General features: G+C 41.0%; 1 protein-coding gene across 1 annotated transcript in view; it reads right to left on the bottom strand.

Moving 5' to 3' along the window:
• Positions 1 to 9,554: 9,554 nt before the first annotated feature.
• GRAMD3 (GRAM domain containing 3) overlaps positions 9,555 to 19,719 on the bottom strand; it is a gene marked incomplete at its 5' end in the record, with an annotated part of 19,016 nt that continues 8,851 nt past the window's right edge. Inside the window, 8 exons of the mRNA XM_010282413.1 lie at positions 9,555 to 9,596; positions 13,271 to 13,364; positions 15,081 to 15,182; positions 15,625 to 15,712; positions 15,906 to 16,028; positions 17,736 to 17,847; positions 18,550 to 18,630; positions 18,751 to 18,822. Of these exons, the coding sequence (XP_010280715.1) occupies positions 9,555 to 9,596; positions 13,271 to 13,364; positions 15,081 to 15,182; positions 15,625 to 15,712; positions 15,906 to 16,028; positions 17,736 to 17,847; positions 18,550 to 18,630; positions 18,751 to 18,822 (714 nt within the window). The remainder of the gene's footprint in view (positions 9,597 to 13,270; positions 13,365 to 15,080; positions 15,183 to 15,624; positions 15,713 to 15,905; positions 16,029 to 17,735; positions 17,848 to 18,549; positions 18,631 to 18,750; positions 18,823 to 19,719) is intronic.

The following is a 19,719-nucleotide window of genomic DNA, read 5'->3' as shown; positions in this document are numbered from 1 at the left end:
GTGCATTGAATTAGAGGCTGAGCAAGAACCTTGGTTAAAGCGCTGCCTCATCCTGCTGGGTCCCAGGTGGGACCTGTGCTGCTCTCTGGGACACCCCTGTTTTCTCTGTGACCCACCAAACTGCCTGGCAGTGGGTCAGTGGCTGCCTGATTCTGTAGGTTTTCTCTGAGCCAGGCCAGGGAATCTCACAAAATCTAGTGGTAATGGCTTTCTTTTATCACCGGGGATATATATGTGTGTGTGTGTGTGTGTGTAAAATGGTCCTATCCAAGCTCGCTCTTAAATATAGAGAACTGCTGCCAAAAGGGAAATAGACATCCAAAGCAGCATCTTCCACATCTACCCATAGGAGGTAAATGAGTTTTTACCCCGGACACCCAACATGTCTCGCTCCTCCTGCCTCTGCCAGACTGGTTACTCAGATGCTCTAATCTATTTAGCAGAGCTGATGCAGCAGAGGTGATTCATGGTGCAACTTACCTTTGTACTCTGGACTTTGCACAAAATAACCCCAGCTGATCTTCCTGGAAGCAAATCAAGGGATACTGATGGCACCGCACCACAGGTGTACTGGTAGGGATGGGAAGCAGCAGCACGTGACGGTTTTTAGTTCTGGTCTTTAACGAGGGCAACTGGTGGCAGGTTAGACAACTGTCACAGTCTGCCTCACTTAAGTGCTTAATGGTAGAGGAGATGGAAATGTGCGTGTGTCTGAAGTGACTCGGGCAGCTGTGTGACTAAACCCTTAAGGAACAGGCAATGCTGATTTCTTTACACTCATTTTTAATCTCAGGAAAGACACCAGGTGCTCAGCCTTACGAGTGGTGCAATAAATAATAATAATGTGTCTGGCCACAAGTGTTTTGTGAGGGATTGCTCATTGCAAGTGCTAGAGAACTGGCAGAAAGACAGGTAGTGTAGGTTATTCAGAAAGCCCTGCACTCCCGTGGCCTAGCTCATGACGTACGCTATTGCCCATAAAATCCCAGGTGAGCAACTTACTCATCAACCAGCCCTAGAAGAGAAACGAGCGGATTGCACGTGACTTAGAGGAACAAGAAGAACCACTGAGCCTACCACAGAGGTGTGAATGGATATTTTCTTTCATTTAGCTCATTTGCACTTTCTGAACTGTGCCCTTAGTAGGCCAACTAGATTTTGGTAGTAAAATTATTTTTTACTTTTTTTACTCCTCAGGAAACCTATATTGAAAGTAGCAGCTTGGCAGCAGCTTGCACAGTGGGTTGCTTCTTGGGTGTTGTCATTTGCACTGCTGCCAAAAGGCTGTCAGTGCCCTGAGCCAGGAGCCACTGTTCGCTCAGATCTCTGAGCCCGTATACACACACCCACTGCAGCAATTCACACTTAAATTGCATTATCGTATACATTATACAATTGTATGTGATGCAGAGCAGGGGGGAAATGTTCTGGGAGTCCAAATAAAGACCATCACAATACAGAGACTTTTGTCCTTTGGACAATTTTTTGGTCATAAATTGATTAGATACTTTTGGATGCTGATATTTACTTTTTGATGGGGCAGATTTTCTACCAACTTCCTTAATAAAGTTGCCAAAATTTGTTCTAGCCTGATGACAGATACGAGGACAAGTATGTTGGAGGACACATCAAGACTTCATTTCAGCGCATAGAAGATTTGTGTTTCATTTGCGGAAATTGCACATCCTCATTACTCTGTAATGATGGTGAACTTCTGCAGCACTTAACGTTACACTTTTCATCCCAGCATGATTGATAAGAATGCTGCAGTCTCCTGTGATGAGGCTGTGGTTGTTAGCCAGCGTGCGGGCTTATTTGCTTATGATATTTTTGTGTCAAGTTCAACGCAGGGAGGAATAGTTCCCGTCTCCTAGGGCTTCCACAGTCCCTGATGGGACTCGTGTGGGATGAGCATCCACTAGAAGCACATCCCCTTGTCCAACAGCAGTGGCACATAGCTTTAGGTGGTGGTATCACCAGGAGAAGTAACAGCTAGCAAAAGTAGTGAAATAGCTGGGAGGTGACTGAAAGTTTTCCCAGGGAAGTATTTTATGGAAGGACTTTGCCTGGGGACGAGGGGAGCGGGACTGCTCCGCTGCAGGGCATGCTCCCCCAGGCAGAGCCAGGAAAGGGCAGTAGGGGAAATGCTCTACTGCTCCGAGCTTTCCAAGTCCAGGCTCCCAAGCACCCTTCCAGGATGGCCCAGGACACCAGGCAACAGCAATTTAGTGGCTAAAGCAGCATAAGCTGTTACCTGATCGCTCATCCATGCTTGGGGTGTGTTGTGACAAGTTTTTGCTTGTTGGAAAAAACTGTTGGGGGGGGGGGGGGGAAAGACATGTTCTATCGTTTGGACATTAACATCTCTGTTTTTCCAATGTGATTTGAATACATTGTTTTTGCAGTACATTCTTGGACACTGTAGAAGAAAGAATAGATCAATTCAGACCAGAATAAATACCCACACTCTGGAAATCAAACTGGCTTAAAGATCTCTCAGTCTGAGAGCTGAAAAAAAAAAAAGGTAGGGTTCAGAAAGACAGAGAGAAAAGCTTTTGAAAAGAACACTGTATAGTACACTGTACAGTTGTTACTGTATATCAGCTCCAGCACAAAAAGAACCAAATTTTTTCACCAAACACAGAAACAGAAATGTAATTTTTAGTATTAGCTTAAAAAGCTCATTATAAACATTAAAACAGACCCAGGATTCAATGGCTCTGGTTCTTATAGCAGCACAGAGCTGATTCATGAAAAAGAAGTGAAGGGGAAAAGAAAACTGGTAAACAGAGAAAGTAAGGGAGATGATTTCTGTTTGGTGTTGGTGCCTGGAGACTAATTTCTCTATTCAAAACAAGGAGGAAAAAATCCAATGAAGTGTGTCAACATACAACCTTGCTTTTGCAGGAGAAAAATGAATATTGCGCTTAGCTTACAGTCGATCTTATCCTGAGGCATACTTGCTATGACAGACATGCTTCCAACTTTAATATTAAAGGCTGTCACAAATTAAAAAAAAAAAAAAGTTTTCCACAGGTTGGAGATAGTAATACAGGTCTGATTGTGCTAGGCAACTCTCTCTGCTCACTAAGGGAACACAAACTAAAAAAACAGGAATCACAGGACTAATACATTATTCTTTGATAATCCTCCATTGTCATAATATTTAGAGTTTTCTCTGGTGCTTACAGTTGAGGAGTGCAACCAGAGTTGCATGGAAGCCTGAGTTACCACCGCTGACCTGTTTGGACCATCTCACTTGTCTGTGCCCATGGCTTCTTGGGGAAGCACAGAGGTACAGGGCAGGTGTACACAGAAATTGCCTCAGAATATTCGTGCAGTTTCCAATGTTGTTTCACTTTGCATGGAATAAAATTACAGAAAGCAATAGAGGGAAAATGTAATAATGTCAGCAAAACTCCTAAAATACTCTTTCAGGCATTGCTCAACAGGCCTGTCTTTGATACTGGGCTGTCTTAACAGACTATTCTTCATCTTTCTGGTGGAAAACTATTTTTGGGTGGGTTACTATTTTGGATACGGGTTACATCCGCTAGCACGAGAAGGGAAATGGAGGCAGAGGATGGGCTATAAGCAGAAGGAGTGAGTAGCTAAGTAGGGGAGCTCCCAATAGCCAGCTCTGACCACCCTCGTTTCTTTAGTCCTAACCCTAATCCAATTCTTGTGCTTTCATTTAGTTCAGTTAGACCCCAAATCATTAATTGTTTTCATGTGACAGTCAAAGAGTGATTTCAGAACCAGAAATGTATGAAGGGACTTGGAAGAGAAGTGTGGAAGACATGTTCCCACAATCAAGGAGTTTAAGTCTTTCAGCTCAACAGCCATCTTCCTTACAGCCATTACCATTGACCAGAGCCTTTAGAAGGCCAACCATCTCCAAATCAGTTGATGTAGATTATCCATTTTTTTTCCATGTGTGCTGTTAGTGGCATTGCTCTGGGGGAAAACTTAGGACACCTCTTCATGCTAATGTCATAAGCCAGTGTCATAAAACATTGATTTTTCACATGATTCATCTGTGAGAAAAGGTTCATGGTTCACTATACACGTTGTGGAAACAGCTGTTAATACAAGCTGACTTTCTTCCCACCTTGCCTCTGCTCCAGAATGTGGCCACGTGTGCACATTGCCACGATAGCAAGCTATAAGTGAGGCAAGGCTTCAGAGCTACATTTTGCCCTCTGTGCCAGGTCCAGCATGTAAGTTTATAATTAAAAGTTACTCATTACCATTTCTTCTTGGAAAGAGGCCTTATCTATCTATCTGTAGATAGTGTGAAGACTTGTTTTTTAATTTTGTACTTGACAGCACATTGAAATGATTTTCCTTTAATCTCCTGCTAAGCACTGCTAAAATGCCTACTCAGTGGAAAATTACCTTATCAATACCAGTAAGTGAGAGCAGCAGCTGAAGAGGCCTTTATTGTACAGTCCAAACTGGCTGCTTTGCCAAAAACTAATATATCCTTGTTATGAAGCTTAATATAGAATGTCACACCTCCAGAACAGGATGCAGTTACTACACCATCATGCATCATGACATGAGATTGTTCTTTGTTATTTAAAGCTTTTATGTTACCTTTTCAACTTTGAGAACATAATGAACTTTTAAGCAGTATCCAAATGAACTCAGTACAGAAACTGGCAAGGCAAGAAGGTCACATACACAATAAAATAGATTGGCACAGGCTCCACACACAATGAACAAAAGGGAAAAAAATGGGGAGGGGGGGAAGAGCTATCTAGACTGAATTCACAGAGTCTGGCAGCTAGCAAGCCTACTCAGTACGAAATATATGTGGAGAGCAGTAATTTCTAGGATACTCTCTTCAAGGAGCTAATTTCCAATTTTTTTGGCACAGATGTCTGCTTAGTAAACAGACATCCAACTCAGGGTGGCTACACCTTCTGCCAGCTGTTCCACTCTTGGAAAGGTGTTTCGAACTTCCAGGAGAGGGAAGATTTTTGGCAGAAATACTGCCCATTGTGGGGAAAAATGGTAAAGTGATTCAGTACGGGATAGCTGGAATATTCTTGTAATTTTTGTATTAGAAACACAAGCTTGGGGAAGGCTTTGCTAACATATAATTGCCTTCAATTTCTGCCTGAAGTCTGCTTGCTAAGATGCTGCAGCCTGACCATTTCTTTGTAAATTATAATAAAGGTGATACCAGGTATGGAAGAAAGACAAAAGCTTCTACCTATTATACCAATCCTGCTGGTATCCTCTCTGAGCACTTTTCTAATCAGTTCCTTCTTGGGATCATCCCCTTTGAGGGTCCTATCAACAGCAGGTCTACACAAGGGCTCCTAATCACAGTGTTGCGAAGATATAGGCCTAGTCACCCAATTCATTTTAGATTTCATCTAAGCTGAGTAGGCACACTATCACTGGCCAGCTTGACTAAATGGTAACTTGAGGGTCAGTAGAAGCCACCAGGAGGAAAACCAGAAGGTCTAAAAACCAACTATATATGTACCAGTTATACGCCTGTATTTTGGACAGGCATCATAACATTGTGAAGCTCAACGAATAAACTCAAGTGCTGCTGATTTGGTGCATATAGTGTACATTGTTTTATTATATGCATTTGGCTGATACTTTGTGATGCAGCCCTGCTTCCCTGGAGATGGCTAAACCCCCGCCTGCTCATGGGGAATGGTGAATGGATTCCTGGTTTTGCTTTGCTTCTGTGCGGCTTTTGCTGTACTTATTAAACTGTCTTTATCTCAAACAATGAGTTTTCTCACTTTTACTGTTCTGATTCTCTCCCCCATCTCGCCAGGCATGAGGGCGCGAGTGGCTGTGTGGTGCTTAGTTGTGGCTGGGGTCAAACCACAACAGCTACTGATAAACAGGGAATAACTTAAGAGACAACTAAATGAAATTTACTGGCATATATTTCGTTGTGGCTGTTTGCTGAACAACAGGCTATCAAGAAGCTCTACAACTATAAAACTGTATTACACTGATTGTATAACCCAAGAAAGCAAAAAAAACCCCATCCCTTTTGTAAAGTCTCATTACATGCAACCATGTGTAGCAGAAAGCTCCACTGGGTTCAAACCATAAACCTAGAAGTGTCAAATGACATTAGTCAATTTTCCCTCTTGAGCAAATTTGCATGTCACTCAGATAGTCTCACCAGGCAAACTGAAAGCAGGTGTTGGCAAAATCCTTCCAAATGACGTTATTCCTCTGCTGTTTACAGAAGCATACACACAGGCATTGAGCACAAAAGGAACTGTTTGCTCAGTTTTCTGCCTCAATAGCCACCTTTTTCATGACCTTTATTGCACGTCACACCTGCTCCGTAAATGCAAAATCTGCTATGTTCTTGGGAGTAACACCTCACTAGCAGCTGCAGCTGAACAAGCTGACCAATAGCCTGCAAAGGCCTGGATAACACCAACCTGGAGATTTATTTAGCTTTTGTCAGCTGACTGTTAGCTGGAAACTTGGAAATGAAAGTGCAGGCACAGCAGGAAGTGGAGAGCATTACTACACACCTGCAGTGAAGGTTCAGGTGAAAGCAGTGACATGATTAAATTCAAACACACACACACAAACCAAAACTGTTCATCTTTTCTGCAAATGCTAATGGGAGTTACTCCCTTTCACGTTCTGCTGAGAGGGGGCTTTATATTACATCCCCTTCTTCAAGTGCTAGCTGCATCCTTCACACCTACAGCATCATAAACTTGATATCCCTCAGCCCGAGCCAGTTCAGGCAACTAATTTGCCATAAAACTAATTCGACAACCTCTAAACACAACCAGCTTCTCCAAATCCACACTACTTTTTCCGCCTCCTTTCTGCTCTCTGTGAAAATACACAAGAAAATAACAGCTAGGAATATGGAAAGGGAGAGAAATGAAAAGGAGGACTCTTCCTCTTGAGAGCAGCCTGAACATAGAAAAATTCCAAAACATCAGAAAATCTTGCCTATATATGCTTCCATGTTCCCCCCCTCCTGCAATGACCATTAGCTATTTGGTACACTTTCATACCAGTGAGATGGAGATAAACACTTTAAATTAGTCTCGCCAGGCCAGTCCACTTGCTGGACAGTGGCAGAACGTATGTGGAAAAATTGGATCTTGCCTGGGGCTCCCACACACAATCACCATAGTATCTTGGGAGTTTACTCAAAATTAATTTTCTGAGAAATAAAATCAAGCAGCTGTTTGTTTGTTTGTTTTCCCCCGCCTTACAATAAACACTTACATGAACTGAAGAAAGTTGGGCTAAGACTGTTAAGTAACTGGGTCACCAACTACGATTAGCAAAAACATCTGTGATGTGCCCCTGTTGCCTTCCATACACCTGCAGTTTCAATGCATCTTGCCAGAACCTGAGCCGACGTGACCAGAGAGCCCCAAGCACTAAGCACCAGTTTTCCTTGGAGTGTAATTTGCTTCTCCTCCATTTGAGACAGTTACACCTTTGTCCAGACTCGCCTCCCCAGGCGTCCTGCCGCAACAGGCTAAAGGGCACGCATCCACCTCCGATTATTCATTCACTCCGGTAATTATTTGTTCGCTTATGGCTAATGATAAGGTGTTAGCCTGCCTGCGTTACTTAAGGCACATGCCAAATACTATCCCTCTCCTCTCATTTTCCTATAGCAAAGCACATGCTGATATAATGGAGTAATCGGGTAGTTCAGTTCAGCTGCTGGATGTAATCAAGTTGCCTTGAAGTTCCTTTGATAAATGTGATTTGTGGCATCAATTTTTGAACCATGAACAGAATTACAGACTTCTGTTACTGATACAGAATTAAAGGTAGGGAAGTAGAGAAGAAGGGAGAGGATGAGGTCGGAGTCCAAAACATTGCATAAGCTGTGTAACTGTAGACAAAGAGGAGTAGGGGAAGGGGGGGGGGGGGGGGGAAAAAAAAAAAACAATAACTTATTTCAGTAGTTTTCTAGAGATACTAAGTATTCAAATAATCTCATGCTAGCAGAGGAAGGAAGGGCAGAGGCTGCAATAGGGAGAACAGTCAAATCTCACAGATTTCTAATGAGCTGTGCTCAGGTGGAATCTTGAGCCAGGCAGGCACTTTAGAGAGCACATAAGGCTGTCATTGCAGTCTGGGAAGCGCTTGAGTACAGCTGAGTAAGAGGAAGCACATCAGCAGGATGCAGTTCCTAACCCTTTGTGTTGAGTACTGGCTTTTGCACAAACTTTGCACTGCGAGGTATGGAGCCTCACCATCATGAGTATCATGTTTGACTAGATCTGATGGATGGAATTAAGTTCATCAAAATTACAGAACTGAGTCACTTGCTTTAAAAAAGTTTATTTAAACAAAGTAGGTACATTTCACAGAAATGGTTATAAAATGCATAGCATATTATAAACAATACTGTTACTTTATAGATACTAGTTGTTATTATCCTAAATATTGCTTTCTAAAAACTAACCAGCTTGCTTAGTGAATCAGAAAGCTACAAATCCCCAGTTAGCCCATCTTAGGCATTGTGGAAAAAAAAGAAAATAGTATAACATAACAAAGCAGGTGTCCACTTTTTCGTTCACTCTACCGATTGTTTGTATTGCTGCATCATTAATTCATCAGTTCTGTTATGTGGAAGTATCTGGTCCTTCGAGTCACATACCAAGACTAGATTTTCAACAACCGGAGCACAAATTGCACTTGCGCAGCAAACCAAAAAGCCCATGCAACTTCTAGGAAAGCTGACTACAGGTCTTCATGCTGATTAACTTAATGGACAGAGACTGTATGAGTGGACAAAAAACCTAGCAGTTTTTCCAAGTTGTGCAGCTATGTCACACCCATACTGCTAGTCATAAGCAACTTGATTGGAAGTTGGCGAGTCCATACATATTTCAAGCTTGACTTCAATGGAAATTGAACGCCCAGTAGAAACAGATCTTACCCTCAGCAGTGATGCAAGGCCACAGAAAGTGGAATTGAGACCTTTTCACAGCACCTGAGAACTCAGCACACCTCAAACATTCAAAACTTCACATAACTAAATCCAGAGGTGTCCATTTTCTGAACTTTAGGATGCCAGGACACAAAGAAGTAAAAATGAAGATCACAGCACCGATCCATAACCATAGCTGATACAGATACTAGCTCATTCACACAACACTTCAGCACATGAATCCTGACTGAAATTCTTCCCATTTACACTTCTATGACAATAGGCAGAAAGCAAATGCTGAGGTAAAAGGAGTTGCACCAGGTTTGCACTGGTGTAAGCAAGTCTAGAATCAAGCAAGCTATAAAATCCATTAGTTCACGCACAACAGAGAAGGAAAAATCCCCTTATTTTGAAAACATATAGACACACGTAGATCAAAATATGTATGTTTTCAAGAGCTATATATACATGCTCAAGAATAAACTGACTTTCTGCACTATGACATGAGCTTTACCGTGGTTTAAGCTTGGCTTGGACTGAAGATAAAGAAGCTTGAACTCTGGCCAGCAGAGCTCCTTTGGAACTGTTTGTCAAGAGAGAAGAATGAGGCCTGAGGCAGTCCAAGAACATCGACTTTTCATTCACCATCTTCAAGTAGTTTTTGTAAGTTGTTCTGTATCTTAGAAAAAGAGAGAAAAATAATTGGGAGGCAGGAAGTGTTATACTGCATTTAAAAAAATAAATTTAAGACATACTCTTCAATAATAACACTCTCTGTGTGCAGGTTAAATCTGTCATCACTATTCATATCAATAGTATTCATGTTATGAAATGCTTCCTGCAGTAGAGTCAAAGGAAATATCCGGATATGACCAGCCAGCAGCACACCTAGCTTTCATATTATGAGTATCTCCTGCAATTTCCTCCTATAGACTCTTCCCTTCATTAGGTATGAAGAAATAACTTAAAAAAAAAAAAATACCACTAGAAAGAGACAAGAAACCCAATTATTTTGAACTTGATTAAACCCCAATAAAACCTTTGAATTTCAAAGTTGCAGCTTTTAGGTTTAAGTGGATAATTCAAATAGTTTTGTACAGCTGGCTTATGACATGTGCACAGCAAAATAAGGTCTTCTAACCATTAGCAGACATGTTCCCGCTTGCCAGATTTAGTGTACTGATTGTGGGTTATCATCCCTGAGTTACACCAAAGGCAATACCAGCCAGTCGCATCCTCAAGGATGATTTGTGCAGACCTATTTTACACAGCCTATTTATCCACCTTTCATCTCCTTGTCCTTGGAAGCAGAGAGAGGAGAATATAGTGGGTCACATCCCCTGGCACACGTGTTGTCTATATCTTAGCAACTAGCAGTCACTGGCTACAGAAGGTTTAGTCACATCTACGTTCAGGCTTTAATCTGAGGAGCCACTGTACTTCCTGTTCAAGGACACCACTTCTTCATCTGACCTCATGATTTCTAGCCCAGATGCAGTCCTTTTTCAAGAGGGGCATTTTGGGGAAAGGAGAACAGTAAGAAGTACCTAATTTTATAAAAGTCACTTAATGCATACACAGGAACTGCCTTCTAACAAGCTACAACAGATTAAGGAAATGAGTAACATTAGGCCACATTTTCCCTCACCCAAACTAATGCTTTATCCTCTGATAGTCATGGTACATTTTTAACAACCTGTTAAATACCTTTAATACCTTAAATACCAAAGCAAAATTCTGCTAAGACATGGTAATTCCTGGGCTCCAAGTATGAAGTACAGCTTGTAAAAATCACAAGGTCACACTGAAAGAGCCATTGCAACATACTCTTGCACTGAACTTTTTTTTAACTGGAAAGTAATTTTTAGTTTTTAACCTAGATAATTTCTGTGCTCTAGTTTACAACACTGTGGTCACCAGGAAGCAAGGGGCAAGATGACAAGTTACACTGGAACTTTTATGCTACCTTTGCTGCTGAAGCAAGCTGCAGACAATTATGACCACTTTTCCCTAAGGCATATATGAAACAGTTAAGCAACTGTAGTAACTTTGCTCAGAGAACGTAAAGCTATTAGATTTCTACCAGTTTTGCAGTAGAAGAGTAGGGTCAAACATCCTGTTCTAATTACTGTTCATCTTGATTAGAGAGGACTGGGATGTAGCAATATGTAGCTACTCATTTAGCAATACTTATTTAGCTTGTGTGCACAGCAGTTGATTGTGTCTTGAGTATTTGGCAAATACAAGGCAAGACTTCAAGGATCCAATCCTGTAGGCACTAACTGAAAAAAGCACATGACTTAAGACTCTAATTCAGGACAGAGAGTCACTTCTCTGGGAATATCGAATATCTCTGTTGAATGATCCAACCATCCAGCTGCCTTTTTCTGTGTCTCCAATCAGAGACTATATAAGGGAGTGGGAAAGTGCCTAGCCCTGCTGCAAAGGGCTGGCTGGCTGGCTGCCCACCAAAATGAAGTGAGGTCTCCCATGAACCATCTTGCCAGCCTGTCCCAGACAGCTGGAAAGCAGTAAGCTCTTAAATGACCTAATTTGGCTAAAAACTGTATCTGGTAATCATCTCGTAAGCACTCCCCGCTCATATTCATATTGTTATTGTCCAGATCATACAGAGGGGTTATGCTAGCATTACTCTAGACTTCCACAGTCAAGGGGGTGGAGATGTGGGGGAAGAAACCTTTTTGGCAGTCTTTGTAAAACCTACACCACACAGGTAAACAGTGATCCTATATAATTCTAACTTTATGCTATTTGAGAAACTTGGTTTGGGGAAAAAAGGGTGTTGAAAGACCTTGGCATGCAGTCAGTTTTAGAAAGAGGCAAAAATATCCCATGTGACTTAAGCACATAGGAATTAAAAGTAACTTTTTTCGCTCCACTAATACTTTTTTCATGCTTGGCCAGTGTATGTGTTCCCAACACATAACAGTTCATACACCTGTACCGGGTGCAGTTGTTGAGGTTTAGGGGCAAGCGTGGGACATAGAACAGAGGGCTGCAGGGGCAGCTGCTGTGGGAAAAGGCATGGGGCTGCCCTATGCTGGACACAGGTGCTCCAGCAGCATCCAATGGACCCACCACAGAGCTGAGCCCCTCAGCTGAGATGGTGATGGAGCCTCTGGGGAAGAGTATTTAAGAAAGGGGAAAAACACCAAAACAGAGAGAGGAGATTAGCAGTGTGATAAACAGCAGAAGGAACACCAAGGTCAGAGGAGGAGGAGGAGGGGAAGAGGTGTTCCATGGCAGAGATTATGTCCATGCTGCAGCCCATGGAGAACCCATGCCTGGTAGGCAGTTACTTCCTGAAGAACTGGAGCCCTTGGAGGAGCCCACGCTGCAGTGGGGAGAAAATGGGGGAAGAAAGGAGCAGCAGAGAGAAAATTGTTATGTACTGACTGTAACCGACCCAACCAGCCCCATTTGGGGGGCAGGGAGTGGGGTGAGGAGTCAGGAGCGAAGAAGTGAAGTCGACCCTGAGACAGTGGAGTAGAAAAGTGTTCTATGGTTTGTCCTTGTTTCTCGCTACCCAAATCTATTTTAACTGGCCCTGTATTAAACTGATTTTCCCAGAGTTGAGTCTGTTTTGCCTGCAATGGTAAGTAGTAAGCAATCTCCCTGCCTTTATCTTGACCTATGAGCTTTCTCATCTTATTTTCTCCCCCTGCCCTGCTAGGAAGGAGGACTGAGAGCAGCTGGGTGGGTGTCTGACTGCTGCCCAAGATTAGGCCACCACAACACCTGAAGAGGATATAAGGTCTGCACAGCCACTCTTGGTTTGCATTGGTTTCTAATTTAAGTCAGCAAGTGCATTTAGTTTTGCAATTAGAGAATGATAAAAAAATAAAGGTCAGGTATAGAGAATTACACAACTGGTGCAGCAGCATTTTTGTTACTAAGTAAAACAGGTGCATTCCAGCCACTTCATAAGAAAAGGCTGACTAAATATGAAAATTAGCATTGTTTTTCTTAATAAAAGAACCAAAACTCAAAGAAAAGCCCCAGACAGAAGAGTTCATCAAATAGTAATAAAGGTCAAGTTCAGAATCCCTAGTCTTGATGGACAAAAAACCTGAGATCATTACATGTAGTAATCACCCCTGAAGTGTGCAGTTTATTAGTATTCCTGGTTGTAAGCCTCAGCTCAAGGCACAATATTTACACATACCAATTCTTGTACTTGTGCTAATTTATAGCCAAAAAACCTGTGAAAACATGCCAACTTCTGGTATCAAATCGGTGCGTAGCTTGGTGCTTTTCAAAATAACAGACTACAGAAATTCAGCAAGAACCTGATTAGTGTATCAGCATTTGCATTATATCATAGGAAGTTACCTTTTCCAATTTTATAAGATTAGCAGTTAACTCATCACAAAGGGCATCAGCATTAATTTGCAGATGAGATCCCAAACCTTGGCGCACTGGATGTCTGTCAAACAAAATGAAGTAGTAAGTGTGACAGAAACAAAAAAAAAGGAAAACAGAACTGTAGTAGTTCACATGTGTAGATGGGAACACAGTGGTGACACTGTGAACTGTACTTGTTTACAGAAACAAAGGCCTAACTCACTTCTGCGCTCTTGACTACATTCTTTATGTGGTCTCATTCTCCAGAAATCCAGATGGAAAACTTTACAGTTATTTCCACTGGAAATAAGTTGAAATGTTGCATAAATACCATGTCCTGTGACTTGGAGGAAACCAAAAAGTCCAACCGTTGTCACTGTAGAACTGCACATTAGATCATCTTGTGTCTTGTACTGTTTGGGATCAGAGCAATGGAAAACAAGACTTTCTCATGTAAGAGTGCTTCAGAAGAGGGACACAGTCTCCTGCTAATAAAAACATGCCAGAAGTGGGAAAATGGCTTTTGACATGAGGAGAGGTTTACCCCTCTCCTTGCATTATTGGTAAAATATAAATGCAAGCCTGTTTAAGATAAAGAACCATTTCCTTCCTATTCTGTTCTTAATCAAGAACCTAGCTCTGTCTTCTGACAGCGCTTTGTGCAGGAGACAGCTGAGAGCAGCTGGATCCTAAGCAGCCTGGCCATTGTTCAGTATGACCACAAATGCCCTGTCAGAGTGACCTGTTTGTCATGGATGGGTCATCAAAGAAAGCTGAATTAACAAGCACACTTATTCACAAGCTTGCTAGAGGTTTGAAACACTCTGAAGACAGTTCCACCCAGCCTGGTTACAGCTCTGTCTTGAATTTTATTTCCCCCCGCTCTGTTTTTCAGGTGGTGCTTCTCCAGCTGTCAGCACTCCCACTCATGCTGCATGTGGCTGCAGGTTTTGCACTGAGATTTACAAATTACTTTTGAAGCCAGATATTTCAGAGCAGCTCAGAAAAAAATCAGCTATAAGAACGGGAGAAGACTTAATGCAAAATTTAATGCTGAATAAACTGATGAGTGTTCTCAGGAGTATCCAGTTAACTGCCTTCTGTTCAAAGAGAGGAGCAGGAAGCTGATACAACTTACAGTGACTTACTGCTGTAGTATTTGCCCCTGCACTGCCTCTCCATTTGATGTTTGCATATGTCCTATTCATGCAACATGGAGATTAAAAGAGAGATATGCAGGGCAGATGACATCCATGACTCTAGCTACAGAATGGAACTATCTATGGAACTATGGCCTCTTTCTCTATTTCCTCTTCAAATACATGTGGGGCTTTTTGTGTGGGTTTTTTTTAATTTTAGCAAGACAGGGTATCAGTTCCTAAAGGGTATATAGGCAGCCCAAAGCTTTAGAAAACATTATACAAGCAAGTCAGATATATTAGCCCAAAGACAGGAAGTAGCTTCTGTGATCTTAGGCTATTTAAATGACATTAAGACAACAGCTATACTTTTTCCACAGAATCCTTGCTCTGGAAAGCAACTGCTTTCTTCAGCAGTTTACATTGGAGTTACTCACAGCTATCCGAAACATTCTCAAGGCAGTAGTACACCATGATATATCACATTTGTACTAAAAGTCTTAAACAGAAAGCTGTGAGATGAGGTTATTACAGATACAAGGACTACAGGACACCAAAGTACCACAAGGGCACTACAGTATCACAGTGGTTTCTGAAGAAACTAGATAAGCATGACAAAAAGATTTTGAAACCCCCAAATTTTACAGACTGTATCTTACTCCTTAATATGTGAATCAAACGATGTGATGGAAATAAGACGCTCCTCCAGGACGCTGATTTTATATCTCATGTAGAAGGTAGAAAATATTAATACACAAACACTGTAAGGAAGAAGAGTAAGCTACATCAATTAATGGAAACTTTAAAGGTATCTGCCAAATTTAATGTTAAAAGCCATTGAAACTGTTACTTGTACATGTCGAATAATAAAAATATCACTCTTAGAAACACCTCAGGAATACCCATCGGTGGAACACAGACAATTATGGAAATCTCATCCTTGAGTATGGCTTTGCTAAATGACATGTAAAATGAATTTGCAAGTAGTTAAACTCTTAACATTTCCTGAACCAAAGACCCTTTGCTTTTAAAAGTAAAACACCTGTTAAGCAAGCCTGCTCCAGCATTTCTACTTCTGAAAACTATGAAGGCTACAACTCCCAATAATTTAATTTTTTCAAGTGAAGTTTAGATTATATTAATCTATGTAACTGTAAGAAAACCCTAGTATTTTGAAAATCTTGGTATTAATTGCTAACTTACAGAACTGCGTAAAATATAAGTACATGATTCAGAGAGAAGAGCTTCTGGGACTTCACTTTGTGGAAGAACCTGAAGGCTTCAGAATGGCCTGAGAGGAAAAAAAACAAGGGTTACTGTGATCAAAGCAGACCACGGCACACAAACGGTGTCTTGAAGCATGCAACAGATAATATAAACAGAGGGATAAACATGAAAGAAATCTTCCAAATTATGTGAACTTGAATAATTATGTGAACTTATCTCAACTAACTGCAGCTGAAGATCTGCACTTGACCCCTTACCATTTCGAGGACTGTTTCGGGCTTTTCCGTCAGGTCCACGTTTACTGTGCGCATCTGAACAGACAGACTTTGCCTCAGTCTTGGAAACTTTCAAGTGAGTCTGTGACTCAACGACACGATAATCTGTCAAAAGTAAGATTTTTAATGAAGCTGAAATATGAAGTCAGAAGAAGCCATTGGTAGCTTAAGTTGGTTAAGGAGTAACAGGAAGGAGGAGGATTTTAAAAGGTGCATTTCTGGACTTGGATAGAAATTAACAGTTGGTTTAGTAGCCTTAGAACAGTTTCCATAGTAATTCCACATCATCACAAAATGTAAAGAAGCACCTGGTCTGTAAGAGGATGATGTATGCTGTATTTACATTTTCAGATCCTTTGAAAGATGGGAACCTATGCAAAGTTTAAAGGTTATTACTGAATTTCCAGTCTGAAGATTATACAGACACAATAGTAATCCCTCAAAAGGACTGAATGATTCCAAATGACTTCAATAGCAACATCAAATGGAGATACTGCATTGTTACTTTAAAAAAGGAGATTATGGCTCCCTTTCCTGACTGTTTTTTAGATACAGACAATGTCTTGAAAGAGATGGGACAGAAAAATCCACTCACACTCAGTTTTGTTCATGCTTTACTTGCACATCCTGGACTGCTCTAATGAGGCACAAGAAACAGAATCATAAGTGACAGATGTGCTCCCTGCTCCCAATTCTTTTTCTGATTCTTTAACTACATATCAGTTTTTTCCTTGTGGAAAAGGACAATGGAAACATTTGAAGTAGTTATTAGCTGTAAGGAAGACAGCAAGTTAAATCATTATTCAGATGCATTCATGTGGCAAGTGTGAACACCAGATTTAGTTAGTGCTTCACAAACACCACCAAAAAATTAAAAATACACACAGAGTAAATACCAAAGACTAATGAAAGCAAAAAGCCCCAAATCATACCACTGAACAAAATACGCATAGCAAAAAAAAAAAAAAAGTTAATTAAAACTAATGTGACAGAAAATTGCTATAAAAAGAATTATAGTGTTTTATTTAAAAGGAATGGTAGAAATTTCTTGATGGAACCTGGAGTAACAGCAGCATAGCAACACATTAATATGTTAATATATTAATTGTACAGCAGAATAATACCCTAGGTTTTGCTAGTAACATTCAGCATGTGCTATATGAAACAAATTCTGCTGTACTTATGAACTTCTATGCAGTGAGTTTCTACACAGTATTCCTGCTAATTAGGTGAAGAACTTGAGGCACATGAGATTACAAACAGCTGTGTTAAGAACCAACAACTTTAGACAGTTATCTTCAAGTGTCTTAATAACTACAAAGAATAAAATAAGGGTTTAAAAAGCAAACCCACAAAAAGATGTAAAAAATAACATTTTAGATGACCAAATGCCACCACGCTACAGAACATTATTTGTATAGACTAAAAGTTACACTGATTTGAACTACTGTAGATGAGGGGGTTTTGTTTGTTTATTTGTTTTTCTTTGTTTTAAAGGAGGAACATGTCCTACATTCTATCTCTGCTAGCATAACCTATGCAGGGATGTAGGGGGCAGGTAGTATATGGATGAGCAACTGGAGGCAGTAGTGACAAGAAAATCTGCTGCTTGACTAAGTGATTGCCTGAATCTGGATTGCAAAGGGCTACAATAATGGAAACACAACTATTGTTGCTTTGAGGAAGACCTTAAAAACCACGCAATTCTCTAGGACTCTGGAGAATGTAGATTCCACGTCAGGAGGGGATTACAGAAGCAAAAGCAAGAGCTAAGCCATTCTCATTTTCTTGGGGCCATAGGATCCCACTCACCCTGGAAGCATTCCAATTCTGGGGTCTGTGACCCTGTGCTGCTAGACTCCTCCATCTCTTGTCTCCGCTGCTGCACTATTCCATCCAGATCAGAATAGTCTTCATTGAAATCCTGATGGGGAGAAAGAGTCACAAGAAAGCTCGGCCCTGTTCTAAATCTAAACAACTGTATTTCCTCTGACCTCCCTGTAGAAACTGAACCAACAATTACAGATTTAAAACTGTTTGACCACGAACAACCTCTGATGTCAAGATGTTGAGATAAAGCTAGCAAAATAAGCCCTGTATGATCACCACAATTCAGGCCTCATTCCCTGTCTTTGTTTAAGTGAAGAGATTAAGCTGTGTGCAAAACAAAGACTGTTAAATTATTCAAACTGAAAAGTCGAGGACAGGCATTGCTGGAATTAGGCTCTGGTCAACACGTGTGGCTACAGAGCTTTTTCAGATGTCTGAACTGGCTCAGAGAGAAAGGACTGCAACTAGAAACACTTCAAAAACTGTTCATGGCAGAGGAAGAAGCAACTTTAAGTCAGTACAGAGTGCTGTGAAACCTGACTGCTAAGAAGAAATATGTAGAACTTCCAGATCTTGGAATATATACAAGGCATACGCATGTATATATGCTGCATGTGATCAGATGAAATTATATGTATGCTAATCATTCCCACTGCTTCCTAATGTTAAAAAAACTCACGGAAGTTTTAGAAACAGATGTCATGATTCCCTTCAGTTTCCTTTCTTCAGGCACTGTAAGTAGAGATTGCAATGAAAGGTGCCATGCAAAAAAAGAACAAACATCTAAGCCATTTACCAAGGGCAGAGTCGTAGGACGATCAGCTGTGAAGCTGTTTTCTGCCGAAGAGGGATTTGGACTGTTACCCATGCTTGTATCCTGAAAAAAAAGCAAGTGTTAACAAGGAGCACACTCAGAAACTACCTAGCATTTAAGATCAGAAAAACAATAACAATGAACACAAAGCTACATACCATTTTCACTCCCATTAGTACTTACCTCAAGATGTCTACAGATAGTTTTTAATAGCTTGTAGGTAGTATCTCTGGAGAGTAAGGAGACAAACATGTACTGAAAAACAAAAGTTCCAAAACTATTTGAGAAAAGGCATACAGTACAAGCTTCCTTTTATCTAAATAAAACTGACAGGTGGTTTTGCTGATCAAGTAACTATTTTCATGAACTTCTGTATAGCAGGAAAAACCTCCACTCCTTCTAACCCTATGACCTGAGGTTAATCACAAGGAACACAGAACAGGCACATAAAAGCTACCATGTTCCTGCTGCAGGAATCCAGACCTGTTTTTTTTTAAAAAAGACTTTGCATACTATGGTTTACCTAATCCTTTAAAAACAAAACTCATTTTTTGTACAGTCTCTTGCATCCACAAAATATTTGTGCAATGAAAATGAGGTGGTTCTAAAGCTGCTCTTAGGATAATCACATTTTCTAATGACTGATGCAATTACTATTCCTGAGTATCACTGTAAGCAACTGTATTTTGCACATCTAAGGTATTGCTGGTCAGGTAAGAGACTCAAGTAAGTGAAAGGATGCTGTCAGAGCTGCCAACAAAGCAGGTAAACCCTCTGTGCATGCACTTCCTGACCCAGCCGTTTCAGTTCCCCCAATGCTACTACACAAAAGTCTTAGAGATCAGGGAATGATAGATTACAGAGAGCAGGTAGCAACCAGAGATTCTGTTTCTTATTTTCTCATCAAGTCCTACATAGCTTTGTTTACTGCAGATCCAAAGAAAAAAGACAGGGAGTTAGTGAGAGGAGGGAAAAAAAAAAATTGTCCTTGCCTGTCACAAGAGAAGCAGCAGAAGCACCTAGAATCATCCCCTAAGAAACCAGACCCTCCAGGGTCCTAAGTCTAAATGCCCACATGTCACTAATTCCTGTTTAAGTGGCCGCTTGGCACCTTCAAGAATCCCTCATTAATGGCAGTAAGTAGGGAGCAAA

Source organism: Phaethon lepturus, unplaced genomic scaffold (genome assembly GCF_000687285.1).
Source record: "Phaethon lepturus isolate BGI_N335 unplaced genomic scaffold, ASM68728v1 scaffold18462, whole genome shotgun sequence".
NCBI lineage: Eukaryota > Metazoa > Chordata > Aves > Phaethontiformes > Phaethontidae > Phaethon > Phaethon lepturus.
Note: the sequence above shows the minus strand (reverse complement) of the source record. Positions and strands in the feature narration are given on the sequence as shown.